This window comes from Wyeomyia smithii, chromosome 3 (assembly GCF_029784165.1).
Source record: "Wyeomyia smithii strain HCP4-BCI-WySm-NY-G18 chromosome 3, ASM2978416v1, whole genome shotgun sequence".
NCBI classification, from domain to species: domain Eukaryota; kingdom Metazoa; phylum Arthropoda; class Insecta; order Diptera; family Culicidae; genus Wyeomyia; species Wyeomyia smithii.
In genome coordinates, this window is record NC_073696.1 from 209,653,741 (window position 1) to 209,678,419 (window position 24,679).

Below are 24,679 nucleotides of genomic sequence, written 5' to 3' on the forward strand. Positions count from 1 at the left end.
TCGAGATTTTCAATAGTACAATATACTGCCCCTGTTTACATAGTTGACGTAAGAGCCAAAATGTCCAAATTGCACTTTTTCGTTGATTCAGCTTCCTTTCCCTAAGATACATACACTACAAACAAAAAGAAAACCATTTTGTTCTGAAACTTTTCAGAAATATTGGAAAAACGTTTTGGCGTAACTGCCAATTGGTTGCAAAAACTGGCGTCACTCCATACAAGGTGCAATTGTTTATGTTAAGTCGTTTTATTCGACTGTCTAACTACTGTCTGTTTGTCTAAGTTAAGTCGTTTAATTCGACAAATATTCCATGGAAAGGGGTAAAGGGAAAAGTGGGATTGAATAATTGTATTGTATATTAATATTTTTCACAAAACATTCAGCCTCAGGAAGGTGTAAAGTCACCGTGTCCTTTCCCCCTACCAGTGGATATTTGCATCGGATGAAATAATTAAATCGTGTGTGTATATTTCGGTGGTTAAAGGTTCTATTTGGGGCCCCAAACAATCCTGACACTACCGGAAGTGGATTGATCGATAGCTCTCTAGAAAGAAACATGCGCAAAAGTTTTCCTATACTAATTTTCATACAAATTTATGTACATGCATATGTAATGCACCAATCAGAGGCACAAGTAATCCATATCCGGCAGGTTTTGCATTGTCTGGGGGCCTAAATTGAACCAAAGAAAAACTTTTTCCTGGCTCTGTGCTGTCAAGTTTGCATTGTTCCATGTAACGATTACTCCCCTTAGCGTAAATGTAAGTCTTTATGCATGTGTTTGTATGTGTGTTTGTATGTGTGTTTGTGCGTGTTTGTCTAATTGAAACTGCCGATGGACAATAGCTGACGTTTGATCGAAACACGATTGATAAAACTGAATCAACTACGAGGCAGAGTAAAAAAGTAGTCAAGTTTTTACGCCAAGCTATGCGAACAATCTGCGAGAAAAATACATGTTTATTCGCATAAACTGGCGTAGCAGTTTTTCTGGATCAATTACCACGGGCCGACTCGTATAATCCATGGGGCCTCTTCTCAAACATCAATCTTCATAAAATTGACAGACTATTTTGTTGAAATTGTATCTCAATATAATGATTTGGGTTAAAATAACAAAAACGCGTTTTTCTCGCGATGATGGTGTTGGTTATTACGTCAACTATGTAAACAGGGGCAGTATAGTTTATGTAAAAATCAATTTTTCAATCGTTTACTGAAAAACGAATCATTTGAAAGCTAATCGAAAATTGAAATTGATAATTTATAACATGTTCAGATTTCAAATTTTCATTCCTCGGAAATCTGCCAAAAGACGTAGTTCTACGTCAAAACTCGACATCGTAACTTCATCAATTGTACCTTTTGCACCGAATACTCGAAAAATGAAATTAACAGAATTGCAATTTCTTCCTAAAACAGCCGAAAATGTTGAAACTTATTAATTTGCAATAATAGGGGATAATATTGAAGAAAGAGTATAAGAGAGAAAAACGTACAAGATGTAGTGTTTTCCTGCTATCATCAGCGATACCGCTTACCGTGCAACGCTATTGTTCAAATCAACCATTGCGTAATTGATTGGTGAATCCTAGAACAACATTCGAATTGTTATTTATCGACATAAACAGTAGGGTACCTATGGAAACCGACATTTTAATTTTCGTTTAGCGGTAGGTCTCAAAAGTTTTGTTTTTCGAAAAAATTCCCGTGCAAAATTCCGGTTCAATCGTGCAGCAGCTTCTTTCCCAGAACCAGGTGTAGCCACAGAATCTCATTCCCTGAGACCTTTTGTTACATAGTTTAAAATAGCATATTTTCCCGACATTTCTTCGCCAGAATACAGTGCTGATTCTGGACAACTTAATTCCCGTGGGAGAAACAACGACGACCACATGGTACCGAAATAAGTAGGCAGCAAAAAAATAAAAAGCGATGAAGTTTTTAAAGACCAGAATTAAAAAGCTGGAAAAGGATAGGGAGAAAAATCGTTTCTCTTCTGGGTTTCAACACTAGACAACAGACTTGGAGAATTGTTATTTTCTCCCCACGTATTACAAGTCCCTGGTAAAGGTCTAAGGAATAACTTTGCCATCACAATCGAACTTCCGGAAACCGTGCTCCAATTTTTTCGACCGATGAAAACAAACATAAAATTTTCGATATCGGCTAGTTTTGTTGAATTAGTGTTGTTTCGAAATATTCTTTTGAATCGACTCTCTGGGAATCGGGAAGTTTTCGAAGAAAGAAAATCGATTGCTTAGATTTTTTTTCATTCCACGTGGAAAGATTTTTGACGATTTTGACCTCCCTCCCTGTCCGTGGACAACTGTCCATAAAAATTCTAAAAATTTTGTATGGGCTGTGGACATTATACAGACCCCCCTCCCCCCCCTCCAAAGCTGTCCACGTGGCCCCTTAGCGAAATGAAAAATATGATACAAACCACTAGAAACTAGTTCAACTAAGACATTCGGTTTCAAAAAAATTCGATGCCGATAATTTAATATTGACGATTTCCGAAAAAAATTCAAAGTTAGATTTTTTGGTAGCATAAACAACATATGAATCCAGACAGACTCGAGAGCTTATTAACACTTGCGTACCTGACCCCTCCAGAGCCGTAAGATTGAAAACTCTTTTACCTGCTATTCCGCAAGATCTCAACCGAATGTGATCCATCTTGTTTTAAAAGATCACAAATTTATCATAGTTTTACGGAAAATTCGGACATTTTGAAATTTTCCGTACAATACAATTACAATTGAGTTGAAAAATATCGCCGAGGGGTACGTGGACTAAAAAATGTTGAGAACCGCTGATCTAATTCGTTTAACCTGCGTCCCTGGAAGGGTACTTACCCCACGTTTCCCCTCGATGAATCCGGAACGACGTAAAATTTTTGAAATGTTTCCTACTGTCCCAAAAATAATGATAAATTTGTGATCTTTTGGAAAAGATTTGATCAAATTAGGTTTAGATCTTGCCGAATGGCAGGTAGAAGAATTTTCATTTTTCGGCTCTGGAGGGGTCTGGTATGCAAGTGTTAATGATGAACATTAGAGCTAAGATTGCTTAAAATGGGCAGACTTGGATGGATGTCTCCGCCATTCTCCATACAGAATATTTAGACGCTGTCTGCGGCCATAAACGTCTGCCCATATTCAAAATACTTGAGAAAGATATGAAGTAGTAAACCGATTGGTTGAAAGTGAGACTGGTATGCGACTATTTTGCTACTCGATGGTCTAAATATTCGCATATTAGTCTCTTCCTTATTTTTCATTATAAATTTCAAGGCAACGGTAATTCTTCAATGAAAAAGCTATGATTGAGGTCTATTTCATTACATCATGACGGAAAAATTAGAATAACCCACCCTAAACAGGAGAAATATCCAAAACAAGAAAAATATCTTCAAGCGCTGTTTTCTCAACTTGATTTTCCAGTTGGGACTGATATGCGATTATAGGCAGTATAGCTTAAACTGAAGATAAATAAAAGATAATACCTTTTTGAACGTATCTGTGTATTTTGGTGCTCTTAGCTAGCTCGGTAATGCGTTTAGTCTTCAGAGACTAAAATTAAGTTATACTGTATACAAACGTAGAAGCGATGAACCCGGCAGGTAGTTACTCTGCAGTCTTTTGACGCACTTCTATCTTCGCTAAGTGCACCAATTTTCGCATAAATTATCAAAAAGCTATAATCTTTGATTTTTTCCAGTTTGAGTTCTAAAGTGAATCTGTGCTGACCAGTGATATAGAAACGATTATAGCACGAATTTATAGGTACCAGTAACTTTGTTTTGATAAGAAGCTAAGGGGTAGAATCTATCAGTGTTTAATTTGAAAAAACTAACCCTTATTCAAACGGAATTCTTACGCACTATTATGCTTCCAGAAACCAGACAAATTAAAGGAACATGTTTGGAATGAATTCATAGCTTTTCTAAGACAAATATATGCTCGAAGTGCTGGATATATATAATAATATGCTAGCTTAGCACAATATTCCGTTCCTTACCTTGCTTCCTGCGCTCTCTTACATCCGGCGAAGAATTTAAAATAGAAATCTGCTGGTTAGTCTAAGCTAACAGCTCACAGTTCTAGTTTTATGCTACACAACAAGGCTCAAACCTAGAGTAGCTCTTATCAGTCGCCAGCAGCGTCGCCATGCAATCGTGCAGAGGTATAATTAAATGTTTTATCGTGGAAATTAGGTTCTTGCGATTTAAACATCGGAGCGAAAACGGGCGAAATTGCAGCCTACCGTCCTTCGGTTGGATTGCCGATCAGATTATTTCAGCAGACGGCGACGAGGGCAAAACTTTGAATGGCTGTGAACTATTTATCGGATGGAAAATGGTTCTCTTTCGCTTGCTCTCTAGCGGTGCCGATTACTTCCGGGGATAGCATCCATTTTCAGTTGGGTTTCGGGGAGCGATAACGTAGCTAATAGACTAATCTCAGCGATAATTTTAGGGGTGACTGAGTTTACAAATATGTAGCGTAATCAGGGCGACGCTCAAGAGAAAGTCGAATCGCTTCAATACGTTAATGCGATTAGCTGTGAATGGTTTGGATCATTGGCGAAAGGAGCACACTTTGGGTATCGATATCTTGAGCTTAGAGTCAACAGGTAAAAACATATGAATTTGCACCCCTCCAGCAAGACACAGCCTAATTATGCTTGTAATGAGCACTGTGTTGAGAATTTCAAACATTTAACAACGGTACTATAAAAGTTTTCAATTACCAGAGCAAAAGTCATCATCATGAGAAACGATACCTGAAATGGAAATGAAGCATACCCAGAAAATCGATCCTCCATACTCGAGAGTCTTCCCTGTATACAAAAGGATAAGTATAAAGTCAAAAAGACCACTTGTCTGCGGAAAATAATCTCTTTTTTCTTTTTCCCTTCGTGTTCCGAAGGATTTTCCATTTCCGATTCAACAGTTGTGCTCGTTCTGCGAAATCAGTTGCACGTTAAAGTTGCATTTCCGTTTCTTCGGCTTACTTCAGCTTGTTACTGTGTTTCCCTTTAATTGGGTACAAGTTTCCCTCTATCGGATCATCCAAGCGCTGAATCGTTGGTCGGACTTTAAAAAACAGCTCGTTCAGTGTCTGTGAAACATCGGAAAAATTGGAAGCATCTTCTAGAGAGGGAACTACCGCCTTTAAGATGCAAAGTGGCATAATTTTTTTTTCACTTCGACTGGAGAAGAAGCTGGGCACTTGGAAGATGCTCAATTGGAAGGCAGTGAGGAATGAAGATAGATATTTTCCTCCAACACATCCTGATTGCTTCCCCACCATTAGATGCAAGGAAGACAATGTAGCTTGCTGGCGTAATAGAGTTATGTTTATTGAACGTTTCTCGCTAGGGAACTAGGAATCTCTGTTGACATAGCGTCGGGGGAAGATTGTCGAATGAGATGTAAGGAAGTGGTTTTTCATTTCCAGTGCATCGAGTAGTTGAGTATGTAAAACATTACTTCATTATCAGATTGGATCGATGTACCAGGATCGAATTTTTTTTTGCTTGTTAGTTAGGTACTCAAAAATTTGCATAACGATTACTTTGTATGAAAGGCAAAGATTTTCTCCTCAGTAACTTGCTTATGCATAACTTGCCAGAAAAGGGCAATAAGGAAGAGTAACAAAAAAGAAATTAAAAATATAAAGATATACTAAACAAGCAGAACGGCGAATTAAAAACGTTGAATAAAATATAAATTAACCCTCTAGTGCCCAAATCAGTTTTTAGACTGACTTCGAAAAAATCACTATGAATTTTTATAAACATTTTTTAGGTATTTATTGAAGCTTTCTAGAGGTTCAACTGAAGACCGTCTGAAGGCGGCACTGGGCACTAGAGGGTTAAAATAGAAAAATGGAACAGAAGCTGAACGATTATGGTATGTGAAGCAAAAAAGTCTATGGAATAAAAATAAAAACGGGGCATTGGAGAGCGAAAACAGTGTTTGCAAACAAGAAAGAAACGTAAAAGAGAAAATGAAAAACGAGAAAACAGATTTCTAACATGATTGATAAGAATGTAGGTAATACGGTTGAAAATGGAACACTGTAAAAATCGAGCGAAAACTAAACAAGAAAATTAAATCAAGAGTGAATATGGTATCAAGAAAATGAAAAAAGGAATGGAGAAAACGAAACTGTGTTGAAAAATTGGAATAGAAAATATAAATGCCAAATGGGAAAAAGCAAGAGAAGATACTTTAAAACAGTGGAGAAAAAAATGAGCAAGACTATGAAAAATAACATAAGGATTGTATGCAAAAGCACGACCGCAAGGTTGACGTAGAACTACATAAGGTTGTTTGTTATATTAGTTGTATTGAATACTTCTGAAATTTAGTGCAAAAGAGGAGTTGAAGTGCTACTGAATTTCATAAATAAAATTTATAAATATGACATCACTGAACAGGAATGGAACAAACACTATGCGGCGTAAGCAAGTTTCAACAGTCAGAGTGCATGCAGGATAAAATAACCTTTCATTATTAATTCTAGCGCAAAAAGAGAAATATAAGATCGTCAATTCATTAGTTCGGTTGTCCAAAAAAGGACAGTTTGTTGCTCAATTTAATGTCGGATATGATGCTGATTGCACCTCTCATATACTTTTAGTTGTGTGAGAAGGTCTGATTTTGTGTCGCCATTTGCGGAAAGTGTTTCCCTATTTCATTAAAAAAAAGGTGAATGAAGCGCATCGCGAGTTAAAACATAGTTGAAGAGGTTGTTTATAGGACACGACCGCAAAATTAACATAGAATGACGACTGCCTGTTTTATGTCACTGTATTTATTGCAAGAGGCTTGGGAATACACTCAATACACTCAAAATTGAGTAACCAATTTAATGGTATGAAGCAGGAATTTTCAGTGACATTTTTTTTTCAACTCTCTTTGTTCATTAATTGATTGATAACCTTGAAGAAAAGCGTTGATTGATTGACATTGAATGATTCAATCATTGGGAAATAAAATTGAGGTTGCTAGAATACAATGATGAAAATGTTATGTCAAAGTTTAAATTCTTATTTTAAAAATAGGTCCCATAACAATGAGAAGTTTTTAATTTACAGAGAGAACTAACGCAGGAACTAGGTGGGTCCGCGAAAGTGGTGAAATTAAAGAAAGTAAAAAGGGGGTTGACTTCGCTTTAGATTGTTTGTAGGTATACATACGAACGTTGTGTGTGAAGTAAGTTACGATCCCGGATTATTCGGTATGTTTATGAATTAAAAAAGCTACATGTTGGTGAGCTGAAGGCCCAAACTGAACTGATGCATTATGTGGTTCGAAAATGATTCTGTCAACACTGCAGTTTCGTTGCCATTGCATCAATAAGCAAAGTGAACAGAATGCTATGCGTCGATATAATTGAATTTTATTTATTTGCGTTCTTCACTAGTATATTAATTTTTCATCAACTGCATAATTGTCAGCAAGCATATCGTTGAGATGGAACCGGAGATAAGCGGTATAGCAACCAATTTCAGATTACCGTAAGCTTGTTGTTACCAGGAGAGCTAGACAAGCACTTGAGATCTGAAGAGAGAGCTAAAATAGAGCTTTTACGAAACACATCAGCTCCGCACACACTGCAAGAAAGCAAGCTGACGCAACAGATTCCAGGTAAATATTACAACATGTCGGGGCATGTTCACCAATACTGTGCAGTACTGCGTTCCGTCTGCTGTGGAATGTTGCGATCGAACGTGTCGCTTGCTAAGCCTTGCTGCGCTGAAATCAGCTGCTGGTCTGCAGGCTGTGGGTCGAACCAGTTTCCAGGAAGACTCAAACATCCTCTTTTTGCATGCTAGCTTTTATACGTGACTACTGAGAGTTACTCTTACGGTAGGTGTGCCTTTGTGGACTAGAGCGAGTAAACAACAACATCAACAACTAATTGGTTGTGAAGTCAAATCTTTTGTATACTTTAGCGTCGGCTGTGCGTGCCGAAACGAGCGTTTAAGAAGGCTCTACACTTTTCAATAGTGTATTAGTTAGCATCATAAAATTACAATCTTCCTCATTTTGGTAGACTCATAGCTAATTTTTCAATCGATTGCGTTAAGGATAAAGAAAATCCGTTGGAAAATGACTGAGTTTCAAGTCATCTGAAAGTGGACATCTTTTTTGACGGACATGATATTTAGGGTTTTCAATTTGTACCTCTATATTTGTTGCCGTAAGACGTGAACTACTGCTCCAGCGGTGAAAAAGAAAGGGTTTTATTTATCGTCCCGTGACGTCATTACTACAACCCAATGGGGACAGCCGGATTGCGATTAAGCTGAACATTGCGCGAAAAACAAACACAATACGAGCAGAGGCACGAAAAAGTGATTCTACTGCATGACAACGCTCGGTCTCATACTGCCAAAGTCGTTGAAACTTACATAGAAATGCTCGCCTTTTCGGATATTGTACCGTCGTTACGTCGTTACTCGTTTCGTTCGATGGCTAATCAGCAGTTCTGCTCTTATGAAGACATTGAGAAATGGTTTGATTCGTGGATAGCTTTGAAAGGCGAACATTTTCACCGTAAGGATATTCGTGCTCTGCCAGAAAGATGCGACAAAGTTCTAGTTAGCGATGAGCATTGCTTGAAATAATTTTTAGGAAACTATTTTTTTCAAAACAAAGTTGCATTTTTATCGAAAAATTACGAGAACTTGCTTGCGTACCTGCAAATAGGGAGAAAATACGGAAGACAAATAAAACTAAAATAGAAAAAAAAGCGGAAGAGAAACAAAAATGATGATGAGAAACATAATATGGAAACCGGATTAAAATGGAATGGAAATACAAGTTGGACTCGATTATCCGGAACATCAAAACAATTTTCATTCCGGATAATCGAATCACAGAAATAAAAATTCAAATTTGCGATTAACGAACATAAAATAAATATTTCCTTTTTTTATTTTATTTGCATGATGCAGTTGCGTAACCAAAAATTATTACTGAGGCGAAAAGGGGTAAAATCTTGAGGAGCAAAAAAAAAAATAAGTTGGACATTGATTATTTTCATTTACTTCGAACATGTCCAAACATGCCGAAAGTGACATAAATGGTCAAAAATATCCCAGAAGGGATGGCAAAGGTAAAATTTCGAAATTAAAAATCAAACAAACATCAAAAAAATTAAATTCCGGATAATCGAGTTTCGAATTCGAGTCTCTGGATAAGCGAGTCCGACCTGTAGTGCAAAAAATAAAAGAGAGAAATTTAAACAAACGAGGTAAAAGGTAAAAGGTAAAAGGTAAAAGGTAAAAGGTAAAAGGTAAAAGGTAAAAGGTAAAAGGTAAAAGGTAAAAGGTAAAAGGTAAAAGGTAAAAGGTAAAAGGTAAAAGGTAAAAGGTAAAAGGTAAAAGGTAAAAGGTAAAAGGTAAAAGGTAAAAGGTAAATGGTAAAAGGTAAAAGGTAAAAGGTAAAAGGTAAAAGGTAAAAGGTAAAAGGTAAAAGGTAAAAGGTAAAAGGTAAAAGGTAAAAGGTAAAAGGTAAAAGGTAAAAGGTAAAAGGTAAAAGGTAAAAGGTAAAAGGTAAAAGGTAAAAGGTAAAAGGTAAAAGGTAAAAGGTAAAAGGTAAAAGGTAAAAGGTAAAAGGTAAAAGGTAAAAGGTAAAAGGTAAAAGGTAAAAGGTAAAAGGTAAAAGGTAAAAGGTAAAAGGTAAAAGGTAAAAGGTAAAAGGTAAAAGGTAAAAGGTAAAAGGTAAAAGGTAAAAGGTAAAAGGTAAAAGGTAAAAGGTAAAAGGTAAAAGGTAAAAGGTAAAAGGTAAAAGGTAAAAGGTAAAAGGTAAAAGGTAAAAGGTAAAAGGTAAAAGGTAAAAGGTAAAAGGTAAAAGGTAAAAGGTAAAAGGTAAAAGGTAAAAGGTAAAAGGTAAAAGGTAAAAGGTAAAAGGTAAAAGGTAAAAGGTAAAAGGTAAAAGGTAAAAGGTAAAAGGTAAAAGGTAAAAGGTAAAAGGTAAAAGGTAAAAGGTAAAAGGTAAAAGGTAAAAGGTAAAAGGTAAAAGGTAAAAGGTAAAAGGTAAAAGGTAAAAGGTAAAAGGTAAAAGGTAAAAGGTAAAAGGTAAAAGGTAAAAGGTAAAAGGTAAAAGGTAAAAGGTAAAAGGTAAAAGGTAAAAGGTAAAAGGTAAAAGGTAAAAGGTAAAAGGTAAAAGGTAAAAGGTAAAAGGTAAAAGGTAAAAGGTAAAAGGTAAAAGGTAAAAGGTAAAAGGTAAAAGGTAAAAGGTAAAAGGTAAAAGGTAAAAGGTAAAAGGTAAAAGGTAAAAGGTAAAAGGTAAAAGGTAAAAGGTAAAAGGTAAAAGGTAAAAGGTAAAAGGTAAAAGGTAAAAGGTAAAAGGTAAAAGGTAAAAGGTAAAAGGTAAAAGGTAAAAGGTAAAAGGTAAAAGGTAAAAGGTAAAAGGTAAAAGGTAAAAGGTAAAAGGTAAAAGGTAAAAGGTAAAAGGTAAAAGGTAAAAGGTAAAAGGTAAAAGGTAAAAGGTAAAAGGTAAAAGGTAAAAGGTAAAAGGTAAAAGGTAAAAGGTAAAAGGTAAAAGGTAAAAGGTAAAAGGTAAAAGGTAAAAGGTAAAAGGTAAAAGGTAAAAGGTAAAAGGTAAAAGGTAAAAGGTAAAAGGTAAAAGGTAAAAGGTAAAAGGTAAAAGGTAAAAGGTAAAAGGTAAAAGGTAAAAGGTAAAAGGTAAAAGGTAAAAGGTAAAAGGTAAAAGGTAAAAGGTAAAAGGTAAAAGGTAAAAGGTAAAAGGTAAAAGGTAAAAGGTAAAAGGTAAAAGGTAAAAGGTAAAAGGTAAAAGGTAAAAGGTAAAAGGTAAAAGGTAAAAGGTAAAAGGTAAAAGGTAAAAGGTAAAAGGTAAAAGGTAAAAGGTAAAAGGTAAAAGGTAAAAGGTAAAAGGTAAAAGGTAAAAGGTAAAAGGTAAAAGGTAAAAGGTAAAAGGTAAAAGGTAAAAGGTAAAAGGTAAAAGGTAAAAGGTAAAAGGTAAAAGGTAAAAGGTAAAAGGTAAAAGGTAAAAGGTAAAAGGTAAAAGGTAAAAGGTAAAAGGTAAAAGGTAAAAGGTAAAAGGTAAAAGGTAAAAGGTAAAAGGTAAAAGGTAAAAGGTAAAAGGTAAAAGGTAAAAGGTAAAAGGTAAAAGGTAAAAGGTAAAAGGTAAAAGGTAAAAGGTAAAAGGTAAAAGGTAAAAGGTAAAAGGTAAAAGGTAAAAGGTAAAAGGTAAAAGGTAAAAGGTAAAAGGTAAAAGGTAAAAGGTAAAAGGTAAAAGGTAAAAGGTAAAAGGTAAAAGGTAAAATGTAAAAGGTAAAAGGTAAAAGGTAAAAGATAAAGGTAAAAGGTTAAAGGTAAAAGGTAAAAGGTGAAAGGTAAAAGGTAAAAGGTAAAAGGTAAAAGGTAAAAGGTAAAAGGTAAAAGGTAAAAGGTAAAAGGTAAAAGGTAAAAGGTAAAAGGTAAAAGGTAAAAGGTAAAAGGTAAAAGGTAAAAGGTAAAAGGTAAAAGGTAAAAGGTAAAAGGTAAAAGGTGAAAGGTGAAAGGTAAAAGGTAAAAGGTAAAATGTAAAAGGTAAAAGGTAATGTTTAAGCAGAAAATTGCGTACGCAAAAAATTGAAAATAGAAAAAGCACAGACTACAGTGCGAAAACAAACATGAAATTGATATAGAGTATTGAGAAATGGTACACACTGAATTTTTTTGCTGTGTCTCGGTAATTTATTGCCGAGAACGGCACCACTGAGTGCTCAGTTAAAAAGAAAAGACTGTAGTCACATTTTTCGTGAATATCGGTTCAACCTAACCGAAATTTCGGCACAAAATATTACCGAGCTGTCACTACCAAAATTTCGGATATTGTGTGCAAAAATTTCAGCTAGGTGAACTGAGAATTATGAAAATATGTGACAGCTGTCATTTCTTTCTAACCGAGCACTCAATGGTTCCGTTCTCTGCAATAATTCATCAAGACTCGGCAAAAATTTTTAAGTGTGTAGTGAGTAATAGAAAAACAGAGGATAAAAACAAATGCCGAGGTATGTGTATTTGAAATGTTCAACAAAGTTCATCGCCACTAATTTAGCCTGTAATCTCCGACAGTTGAAAACAGTGGCTAGCAGCAATTTAATTTAAGAGTTTAGCTTTCACTTACTTGCAATAGTATAGCCTCCCATCCTTTGCTGTGTGCACCGTCCAACCTTCCTTGAGGGTCTCCTGTGCCATATCCAGGTATCGGCTAACATCCTGTATCGGTGGCGTCGAGGACGCACTGGAGGACGATGTTAAAGAGGAAGGTTGCTGGCTGGACAGCAAGTTCACAGGAAGCTGCTGCAGTGAAGGTTGTGCCGTTGCGGTCTGTGGGTTCGGCAGCTGGGGTGAAGATTGCGGTTGCGGCTGCTGTTGCTGGATTTGATCAGCACTGAGCGTAGGCCCAGGCTGCAGGAGCATCGTTTCACACTCGATGACAATGTGACTGTTAATCTGGAAATAAGAAAATAAAAACAAGGTTTGATTAGTTTGAGAATTTGAATGACTAAAAAATTAAAATCGGCTGAGAAATTGTTATTTTCTCCTAATAGCGTTTACACTAGCAGTGTAAGCTGGAGTTTAGTTACATGAAGACGCTTCGCCACTCTTAAAGTCAACATCTGCCGTTTTTTTATATTCCTTTGTGCATGTAAGGCTATAGCTGCTCTGCGATCATGCTAACATACAAAAGTATGCTAATTTTAAGTACCAAAATCCTAGTTTGCATTTGCAAAACATCTTGTATCGCTTTTGTCAAGATCTGGTCGTTAACCGGGCTGTAATGTTCATAGATTCTACCTCGGCGAGGTTACTGATGAACAACGGGACATCACAGATACTATCATTTCAAATGGAAAAAAATACTTCGATGATTGCTATTATTTTTGGTATCAAATTGAATAATAATAAGGTAAGTATACTTTACCTAGCCTTTGGAAAATATTTGATTTATGATGATGGAATTGATTCGTTGAATATGTATAATATTATGACCAGTTCCTTATCTGGTTTCTCCGAATGTTATCGTAAAACTAGAATGGAAGAGCAGATCCACTGGTTGTTTTTCCATAACGACTGGCGACCAGCACCCGGGAACTTTACCCGCTTCGCTTTGGTCGTTTCCATTTGGAACTCAGTTCAACCAGAACACAACTGGGCTATGAAAAATTCATCTGCTTTTGCACCAGCCATCAGCATATTCGGAATGAGAGTACAGCTTTCGGAGTCAGACGCGATATTCAAGTCGCATGGAAAAAACGGAAAAGAAATTCAGTTTCCTTGTTTTGAATCAACGAGAGAACCGATTGGACAGCTCCTCACCCGCCTCCCTCTTCACTGCCGGGAACATGGTTTTCCCGTTATTTTCCTGTGGCTTGTTTCGATCGCCACGTCGGCATATGTTTGTTCCTTCGAACGGAGACTGGAGCACAATTTGTCAATGCGGTATTGGGCTTCGATTCAATTTCCATGTTTTAATGCTTCGCCACTGGAGAGTTTTCTGCGGTTACTGCAGTCTGGAGCACACGCTGATTGGAAAGCTCACAGTAAATAGGGATAGACTTGATCTAGAGTGCATTCAGATGCGATTGGAAGGGCACTTCAATAGTTGCAGGATAACAAAAGGAAAGCTTAAGAACACGGAAAACAGACATTGTTGCTGTTGTTGATTTAATTTCAAATTTCCTTCGATTTTAAGGTTTTATTATAAAATTTCTTATAAAAATATAGAAAATTTTATTTTCAATAATCTACTAATAATCTTAAATGTGAAACTCATCTGCACGAAAAAAATGCCTTAATAGATGAGAATTTTTTTATTTAATCCGAGGATTATTTAAACAGCCGCTAGTTTCACCCGTACAATTACGATTTGGCCTTGCTGCTTTTGAATATTGCAGAATTAAATTCGTTCTGCTTTCCGTCTACCTGCTTCCGGTATGTAGGGATAAAGGGATTCAATTAAAGTACAATTAGCCCAAATGGCGCACAACAACAGCGCCATGTATAAGATCATCTTGTATCAAAGGTATTAGTAGTAAGGGGCCACTAAGGATTTCGTTTCATTGTAATTTCATAGTTTGTTTCGTGTCTCTATGGATCGCTTTAAGAGCGGTCAACATAATTGTGACCTATATTTAAAGCAGAAAATATTACTGAAAGTTAAGGTATTGTTTATTAGAAGCCTTATGATAAAAATTATTGTTTTAAACAAGTCATAAAATACAAACACGGATCAAATAGAATGGGAAGCAATTCCATACAACTTTTTGCTATTCCTATCAAAGTATACCCTGGATAACCTACAGAATAGTTGCTTAAATATGCGTACCAGGAAACCAAAGAAGCACTTCTAATGTCTAGAAAGTTTATCGTTTTTCTCCATTGCTTTCTTCCGGCTGGGCTTCCTACGCTGTACTGCTGGTAGATATGCAAGAACTCACCTAGACTTTGAAATAGTTTCTAGACTACAACTTAATTGCATCCCACGGAAATGAGGAAATTTGCAACTGAAGTTGAGTTGCCAACAGTAGGATGGTAAAATGGCTGACGGATGGCGGCACGCGAGTGGGTCCTAATAAGTGTGCCGACGTTCCTAGCGCGTGTGGGGTGGTACTCAGGTGAAGCTGACTGTGTTATGAGTCATTCCTCTCCGCAGCGCTGGCAGATTCTCATCGGAAATGTACCTGCCTGTGACAAGATGGCTTCGCTACGGCGGATGCCGGAAGAGGATTTAATTAAACGCATATATAAATATTCAATTAGAAAACTTGTCGGTGACTCGAACGACGTGGAGTGGTTTCGTTTGAAAGGATGTGTAAGCCATTCTCTTTACACACCTTGATAGGATGTCACTAGTGGAAGGTGCAAATACGAATTAAATATATTTTTTATTTGAAATGTACACGATTGAAGTATTTTACTGATCCACGTGGCACACAAAACCAATTATTCCAATTATTCAGTGAGACTTTCGTCAGCGTTCGTTTCGATGACGACTTTTGTATGGAAGCAGTGACTAACACCGGATTGGCTGGTTGGTATTATTTTCACCCATCTTCCTTCGTAACGAATGCCATAATAGCGGGTGATGCTTTGATTGGACTCTAAGGTGCGTCCCAATATGCATACTATACAACACATACAGACAGCAGCTGTATTGCCTGTAGCAATTCAACGGCGGCGTGGTCCCCACATTTCGATTTACTTGCTTATTCTGGACGGGTTGTCGTTTTGTTGAGGTTTCATAAACGAGGTTTTGTTTGCGCGTCACGTACTCAAACGTTCGGAGAGTTCCCGGGAAACTGACCGCGCTGACGGAGTCGGGTGATGATATCGAACGAACGTTTACCGTAGACTTGAATCGTTCACGTTTTCGAGTGAGTTTTATTTGATTGTTTTAAGAGTTTTATTTGATGTGTTTGGAAGCAGCTCTGAAGAAATAGAACACTTGTAACTATCATAAGAACTCATTGGGGGTTGGAGAGGATCAATCTGAACAATCATTTTTATATCCTTCTGGTGGACAAAGCAAATAAATGGAAACACGTTTTTAATGAACGTTCAGTTACGTTGCCGAATCTTCATATAGGATTTTAAATTTGTTTCAAGATAAAAAAACAAAGTTACTGTAATTTTGGATATTAAAAAAAATTATTTATTCGAAAAAATAATTCAACACACAGGCTGCTATCATATATTCGAAATTGCGTTTCTAAAGTCTCAGAACTGAAGGTATTCCAAGTTCTGCATCCTTTGAATCCAGGAAAGTTGGAAATAAAATTTTCAGCCATCTGAAAATAAATATTAACTGTAAAAAAACTAAAAAGTTTCTACGGTAGGTGAAAATAGTATAAAAAGTAAGCATGCAAGTTATCATTTAGGGTCTTTTATCGCCGCGTGCCACTAGCTTGCTCTATAAGCACAATTCTGAAAAACGGTGTATAGCAAACTTGGAGTCCATAAACACAACTACAACTTTGTCTAGCCAACTTTTATCGCTGAAGTATGAGAGCCCATATTCAGCAATTATCGGCAAATTATTGCGGTGTTTTTTTTTTCTCTGTGTGGACTCATCACTGCGACCAGAGACATTTGATCTATTGTGATATTGCTCTGGTGTCTTCTGTATTCCGCACTTCATATTATTGGCAGTATCACTATTGAAGTGAATGATACGCTTTTCATTTATATCCGTGCTTGTGTGTGAGAATTTACCCTTTTGTTTTCAAGCTTACTGCTCTACTATACCGAGCCTCTTTCTATCCTACCAATATCGCCAAATTACAATTCCCTGAACTGAGGCTACACCTAACGTTCCTATCTGGCCAGGTTAATTCTAAGAGGGACTTGTTATGTCAAGAGGAAGGAGTCTTATCGAAACCTCGTTTCTCCTACTAACACCTCGTCACAATCACAATTCCCTGAAGAGGCGCTCAGGTCAATGCTTCAGCTCTGGTAAGTTTTGTTATGAGTAGGACTTATATTTTGTCAAGAGGAAGGAGTCTTATCGAAACCTCGTTTTCCAGCCAAGACCACGCCATAATTACAATTCCCTGAAGAGAACTATTATACCTTACTCAGAACAGTTTTATTATAAGGGGCTTTTTTGTTAGAATGAAAGTTAGCAGGGGTATTATAGAATTCAGCTTGAAGGAAGATATGTTGTGGAGAGCCTGAGAATAAAACCATGCTAAAGTCCTTTGACAACCAAATGGCCTGATTCGACTAAGATTCGAACCCATAACCACTAGCTTATCTATGCGGACTCTGTAACCTCGCGGCTACGAAGCTCCCTTTTTGCGGTGATAATCATCGCAATAATTTGCTGATAATTACGCTAAGTTTGGTTTTTCATAGTTCAGAAAACAGAGTTTTGCGCTCTGCAACAAGTTTAGTAAAAAAATGTAAAAAAATATTAGGCCTACCGGAACGCGGTGTAAAAAGACCCTAAATCTTATAAAAAGTCAGTACCTAAAACTATTTCAAAAGTTTTGAAGCCATTTAACATCATAGTTTTGTTTATGGTACTCGTATGTTGTTTATCCTGTTTATACTCTTTCTAACTTGATCACTTTCTAAATGTTTCATTTTTTGCAAATATGAATGCATTCTATATTTCCTCTCTTTAATGCTAAACAGTTGAGGTTTTTTTCTTCTTACAAATCTTTCGAAATTTTTGATGAACCTTTCTTTGTTTATGTCGTTTTCGTTTTTGCGGTGTAGCTACCCCGCGGACTACACTTTTTTTTTTTTTTTCTTCACATAACATTTATTTGACACGGCACAAATACAATTTAATGTTTAACGGCGCCAATTATATCTGATGACTTAAAAACTAAAGCAAATTTTTTATCCTCGCTGCCGACTACGAGCTGAAATTAAGTCTAACTTAAAACTAGCATGGGATTTCCAATCAGTGTTTTGTTGTTCAATGGTCGTCTGATAATCGTCGAATGGCATGTATGGATTCGTTCTGCTGAGCCACGATGTCGTGAGTTGGGACAGAGGCTCGTAGTCCTTGGGTCCTGGTTCTATTGTGCGGGGTCTGGTTGCTGGTTTTGTGCTTAAGGTTCAAACGTGTTCTTGTCGTTTTGTTGGGTGTAGACGGAGGGGAACGGGACTAGACTGGGGCGTGGATGGATTTCAGGAAAACGTATATAAGGGACATGTAGGATAGGTCACGGCTCGCCAAGACATCACGAACAGGAACAGCCGGCTGTCTACCCTCGGCCTGCAGGGAAGCTATTAATTTAGACCTGGCGTCACGGTGTACAGGGCATGACCAAACCACATGCTCTATGTCGTGATAACCTTCACCACAGGCACAGATACCACTTTCCCCGAGCCCAACACGACGGAGATGCGCGTCAAATCTATAGTGATTGGACATAAGCCGGGACATCACGCAAATGAAATCCCGACCTACATCCAACCCCTTGAACCACGGGTTCGTCGATACTTTGGGGATTATGGAATGTAACCACCTTCCCAATTCCCCTCTGGTCCAAGCATTTTGCCAACTGATGATCGTATTCTGACGTACAAGTGCGAAAAATTCATTAAAGGCAATTGGTCTTTCATAAATATCACCGTTTGTTGCGCCCACCTTAGCCAAAGAGTCCGCTTTCTCATTACCCGGTATCGAGCAGTGAGAAGGGACCCACGCTAAGGTAATCTGAGTAGATTTTTCGGATAAAGCACTCAGATGTTCCCGTATTTTCCCCAGGAAATACGGAGAGTGCTTAACATCTTTCATCGATCGGAGAGCCTCAATGGAACTGAGACTGTCCGTAAAGATGAAATAATGGTCCGTGGGCATTTTTTCGATAATCCCTAGGGTGTACTGAATTGCAGCTAATTCTGCGACGTAAACAGAAGCAGGATTATCAAGCTTATGGGAGACGGTTAAATTGTTATTGAAAATACCGAAGCCAGTGGACCCATCAAGAAGTGATCCGTCAGTGTAGTACATATTGTCGCAGTTGATGTTTCGATATTTATTGGAAAAAATTTTAGGGATCTGCTGCACGCGTAAATGATCCGGGATTCCACGAGTTTCTTCTATCATGGATGTATCGAAAAACACAGTAGAATCAGAAGTATTTGATAAGTCGACACGATTTGGAATATTCGAAGAAGGGTTAATATTTTGGGACATGTGATTGAAATACAATGTCATAAAACGGGTTTGAGAATTAAGTTCGATTAACCTTTCAAAATTTTCAATCACGGGACGGTTCAAGACCTCACATTTGATTAGAATACGAGAAGACAGGCTCCAGAAGCGGTTTTTCAATGGTAGTACTCCAGCTAAAACCTCCAAACTCATCGTATGGGTCGACTGCATGCAACCTAAGGCGATACGCAAACAACGATATTGTATTCGCTCCAGTTTGATCAAATGTGTGTTTGCTGCGGAGCGGAAGCAGAAACACCCGTATTCAATAACAGACAATATCGTTGTTTGGTAAAGCCTTATAAGGTCTCCTGGATGGGCTCCCCACCATTGTCCGGTTATTGTACGAAGAAAATTCACTCTTTGTTGACATTTTTTCATCAGATACCTCACGTGACAACCCCAGGTGCCTTTAGAGTCGAACCAGACACCAAGATATTTGTGTACCAAAACCTGAGAAATCGTTTTACCCATTAATTGTGTTTGAAGCTGAGCAGGTTCATGCTTCCTAGAAAAAACTACTATCTCAGTCTTCTCCGGAGAGAATTCGATACCTAGCTGTAAAGCCCAAGCAGACAAATTGTCCAAGGTATCTTGCAATGGTCCTTGCAAATCGGCAGCTTTGGCTCCTGTAACAGAGATTACACTGTCGTCTGCAAGTTGTCTTATCGTGCATGAATTTGCCAGACATTCGTCGATGTCATTTACATAAAAGTTGTAAAGAAGGGGGCTTAAACATGAGCCCTGGGGAAGACCCATGTAGCTAATGCGAAAAGTTGCCAAATCGCCATGCGTAAAATGCATGTGCTTTTCGGACAACAAATTGTGCAAAAAATTGTTCAAAATTGGAGAAAATCCTTGTCGGTGAAGTTTACCCGAAAGAATGTCAATAGAAACGGAATCAAAAGCCCCCTTAATGTCCAAGAACGCAGACGCCATTTGTTCTTTGCGAGCATACGCCAGCTGAATATCTGTTGAAAGCAACGCAAGACAATCATTCGTCCCTTTGGCACGGCGGAAGCCAAATTGGGTATCTGATAGTAGACCATTTGATTCGACCCAATGGTCTAAACGACGGAGTATCATTTTTTCCATCAATTTCCGGATACAGGATAGCATTGCAATCGGCCTATAAGAGTTGTGATCAGAAGCTGGTTTCCCTGGTTTTTGGATGGCGATCATCTTCACTTGCCTCCAATCCTGCGGTACAATGTTTTGCTCCAGGAACTTATTGAACAAGTTCAACAAGCGCCTCTTGGCATTGCCGGGTAGATTCTTCAACAAGTTGAATTTGATTCTATCTAATCCAGGCGCGTTATTGTTACAGGACAGGAGGGCAACTGAAAGTTCTGCCATCGTAAAAGGTGATTCTATCGCGTCGTGGCCCGGAGACGCTTCGCGAACAATATTTTGCTCAGGAACAGAGTCCGGACATACTTTCCTGGCAAAATCAAATATCCACCTACTTGAAGACTCCTCGCTTTCGTTGACCGTTACGCGATTCCGCATTCTTCGGGCTGTGTTCCAAAGAGTGCTCATCGATGTCTCCCTCGACGTCTCGTTCACGAACCGACGCCAATATCCACGTTTCTTTGCTTTAGCCAAGCTTTTAAGCTTGGTATCAAGCTCCGAATACCGTAAATAGTCGCCAGGTATACCTCCCGTCTGGTAGGCCTTAAACGCGTCGGATCTTTGCGTGTAGACATCGGAGCACTCTTGGTCCCACCACGGAGTGGGAGGCCGTTCTTTGATCGTTACGCCGGGATATTTCTTCGTTTGGGCTTGCAACGCGGCGTCGAGAATCAAGCCCGCGAGGAGGTTGTATTCTTCAAGTGGTGAATGATGTTGAATCGACTCGACCGCTTTTGAAATCATTTCCTCGTATAACTTCCAATCGACATTTCGTGTGAGGTCATACGGAATGTCAATTGGTCGCATGCGAGTTGACCCGTTAGTAATTGAAATAAGAATAGGCAGATGGTCGCTACCGTGAGGATCGAGGATTACCTTCCATGTGCAATCCAACCGTAGCGACGTCGAACATAAGGATAGATCCAAAGCGCTTGGGCGCGCTGGAGGTTTCGGGATACGTGTCATTTCACCGTTGTTTAAAATAGTCATGTCGAAGTCATCGCAAAGGTTATAGATTAAAGAGGAGCGGTTATCATTGTATGGGGAACCCCAAGCCACGCCATGAGAGTTGAAGTCTCCCAAAATCAAACGTGGCGAGGGAAGAAGTTCTATTAAATCAAAGAGCAGCCGTTGCCCAACCTGTGCTCTGGGGGGAATATATATTGAGGCAATACAAAGCTCTTTACCTTGTATTGTCATTTGACATGCGACAACTTCGATGCCTGGAATCGAGGGGAGGTTAATACGATAGAAAGAATAGCACTTTTTAATCCCTAAAAGTACTCCTCCATATGGGGTGTCTCGATCAAGGCGAATAATATTAAAATCATGGAAGTTGAGATCAATATTTGAAGTAAGCCAAGTTTCACAAAGGGAAAATGCATCGCATTTGTTTTTATTTATCAAAACTTTAAACGAATCAATTTTTGGTAAAATACTTCTACAATTCCACTGTAAGACAGAGATAGAATCCTTCATATACGCAGTTGAATTAGGCATCGAAGGATACAATCGCTGCAAGGAGAGGCCATTGGGCAGTCAACTGCTTCAAAAATGATCTAACTGTTGGGAGGAATGCTGTAAGAAAAATTTTAATTGGATCGGGTACATTGAAAGTTTCAAAAATCCAGTCCACAATGTCAGAAAATTTCACTAATCCAGAGTTTGTTTCATCAACTGGGAGTGTAAAAGGAGCAACTGGGGTTTTAGATGTTCCTGGCAGTGCTGGGAACTCCTTCTGGGACTTTAAATTTGCCAGCCCAGGAGGAGTTTGCTTCGGTTTTTCCGCAGCACTGTTTGGTTTGTTTGTAACTTTCATTTCACTTTGAGAAATCTTAGGACCTTTTCTGGGAAGTTTAGGAGAGGAAATATTTTTCCTCTTTCTAGACTCCCCAGGATTGGCGTAAGATGCTCCCGCTGGTGAATCGTCAGAATCGGTTTCCTCAGAGGGCAACAGATCGAAGGGGTTCGAAGTAACGGGAGAAGTGGTAACGGTCTTCTTCAGCATGTCAGCGTAGGAACGCTTTGAACGCTCTTTGAGAGACCGTTTTATTTTATCCCTGCGCTGCATGTACACCGCACATGTCGAGAGCTCATGCAGATTTTCTCCGCAGTGAATACACTTTTCAGCGTTAACACTGCAAGAATCTTCCGCATGAGACTCCCCACACTTGCCACAACGTGCCTTATTGCAGCAGTAGGCGGCTGTATGGCCTAACTGCTTGCAATTCAGGCAGTTCATGACGCGGGGCACGTAGAGCCTCACAGGGAGACGAACCCGGTGGATCGAGACGTGGCTTGGTAGTGCAGACCCGGCGAACGTAACTCGAAACGAGTCTGACGGAGTGTATACTGTTTTGCCACCGATGATCGATGCTGACCGCAATTGCTTGCAGTCGAGCACCTTTACTTCGGGACACGTTTTGTTCTTAAAGCACCCTTTGGCACTTTGCAGTATACACTCGACGGACAGACTCGAATCGGTTATGACACCGTCGATCTCCACGTCTCGTGCGGGTATGTAAACGCGATACTCGCGTGTGAAGAGCTCAGAGCAAGCTATATCGTTGGCCTCTTTCAGGTTACCGACCACGACACGGAGCTTGTTAGGCCGGACCTTGGAAATTTCGGTCACGCCCTTGTACTCCTTCGTCAGGTCTTTAGAAATCTGCAAGAGGTTCAACTTTTTCGATTTCGGTCCTGCCTTTGGCCGAAAATAAACAGTATAGCTGCCCTGGGCTCCGTCTGGGTAAAGCCTGGGGCGAGGGGGGACTGAAGAATGAACAGGGGAGGGGGTAACAGAAGGGTCAGGGTCAGAGGGGTTCGGGGATGGTGGCGCGGGAGGCGAGGGATCTACATCCATCGCGCTATGTTTAGCGCACTAGCGCTGACAAGAACACGTACCTTTTTATTTCTCCCTTCCAGTAAGGTTGGTTGTCCGATCGTTCGAAGTAGCAGCCGTTACAGCCAGCAGCACCAATACAGCAGCACCAAACAGCCACCAGCAGCGAGCCAGGTGTGAGATCACTCCACACAGCGATACGACTCGCTGACACTGATGGCTTCTTCTTTTTCCTCGTTTGTGTCTCGTCCACTGCTGTAGCACAATCCAGCCAGCAGCCAAATCGGCTTACGCACCAGCTGGCAGTCACGATGCGAAACAGTTGCACAAAGGAACGACCTTGAACCCGGATTTATTTCACTCGACCAGGCAAACAATGCCAACACTTGTTCACACGTCTTTTGTTTTATACTCTATCGGACCGATCACCAAACACGTCCAGTACTGATGCGTGTTCGGCACAGAATGCGGACTACACTTTGTTCTATCACTGTTTTTTTCACATTTTCCGGTCTATCCCAGACTACCCTTTTTCTGTCCCGGACAGTCCGCGCAAGAAACAGAGTGCAGTTTTGAAGACACCAACACATTCACACGTATGTGTCAAAATCAAAAAAAAAAAATGTGTCAAAATCGGTTTGCTTTGATTATTGTTCTTCGCGTGTCAAACATCAGGTTGAATTTTATTTATTTTATTTTGTTATTTTGTGATTTTTCAGTAAATTGGCAAATTTTTCGTACAGTAGCACAAACGCGATAAAAGACAATGGTGATAATGACCAAAACAAAAGTGACAGCTACCTTTGGTATTACGCACACCATTGCAACTGCTCGGGAAGTGTTTTTTTTTTAGCTGCAAAGCGTAGTCCGGGACGGGATAGTCCTGTCGTAAAAACGAATTCGACATTAGAATCCCGAATCATTGTTCATTTGTTTGCAGCGGTCATAGTAGTCGTGTCTGATTTATTTTGGACAGAAAATTGTTTGGGAAACCTGCATCCTTTGACGTTAAAAATTTCACGTTGAACTGTTTTGTGTTGAAAAACTTGTGCAGTAGAGAAGAAATTTGATTCTGGACACACACAATGAAAATTCGACGTGGTCAGATACTAAAATCACGAAATCGTTGACAGTGAAGCTAAATCGACGGTATATGATGTGCTGAAACGTTCCCGTGAACATTAAATTGGCAAATTGTTTAGATGGATCAAAGAATGCGGCGAACTTACCATTGAAGGCTGAGTTTAAAGGTATTGGAACAATTAGGGTAAACCAAGGACTCGATCTTCGTCAAAAAATATAACTCCGGAAAATCGGTATGGAGAAGTTTACCGTAATTCCTGTGCTTTCAAGCAATTCACCAGTACGCTGAAGCAAAATCTGATGGTTAAAAGACGCACTCAGAAGTTGTACTTTTGGTTCTGTCAAAGTACGAAGGATGCTGATGGATGATGAAACGTACGTTTTACGTGTTGCTGAACAACTTTGCAGGAAGTGCTCGATTTGGCTAGGGATTCAAGGCTTGTTCCACTTAGTATTTGGCCGTTTCCTTCGATCTACTACAGCGCCTCTAGTTGTCGTACCGAGAAACTAATGACAGAGTTTTGAACTGGAAGGTTTGTTTACTTAGTGGTGGAGATTTCGTTAGGATTGGTACACGCGTTGAAAACTTATCCAAGATGGAACACGAGAGACGAGAAAAAATTGTGCACACCTACGTTGAAAACCCAACATGGTCAGGAGGAATGATCGCAAGGCTCTCAAACTACCGAAATCGAATGTGAATACCGTGCTCAAACGTTATCGGGACACTTTGACGGTGGATCGTGCTAAACAAACCAAACGTAGAAGTGGAACATTGGACCGGGAACTACGAGCGAAGGTCATCATGGAAGTCCGAAATAATCCTTGGGTCTCCCTCCGTGATTTGGTGAAAAGGTCAAATGCAGCACATAGTACAGTTCGAACCAAGAGGACGCTGAAACAGAATC

At 39.0% G+C, this 24,679-nt stretch overlaps 1 protein-coding gene across 8 annotated transcripts in view; it reads right to left on the reverse strand.

The window, feature by feature from the left end:
* LOC129731566 (uncharacterized) overlaps nucleotides 1–24,679 on the reverse strand; it is a 465,080-nt gene that overhangs the window by 196,546 nt on the left and 243,855 nt on the right. For 7 of the 8 annotated variants that reach the window (XM_055691665.1, XM_055691664.1, XM_055691666.1 and 4 more), the window contains one exon: nucleotides 12,164–12,492. In XM_055691665.1, the coding sequence (XP_055547640.1) occupies nucleotides 12,164–12,459 (296 nt within the window). In that variant the 5' untranslated portion in view covers nucleotides 12,460–12,492. Of the gene's footprint in view, nucleotides 1–12,163; nucleotides 12,493–12,964; nucleotides 12,986–24,679 lie in introns of those variants that run through there. The other variant, XM_055691670.1, reaches the window with a different exon arrangement.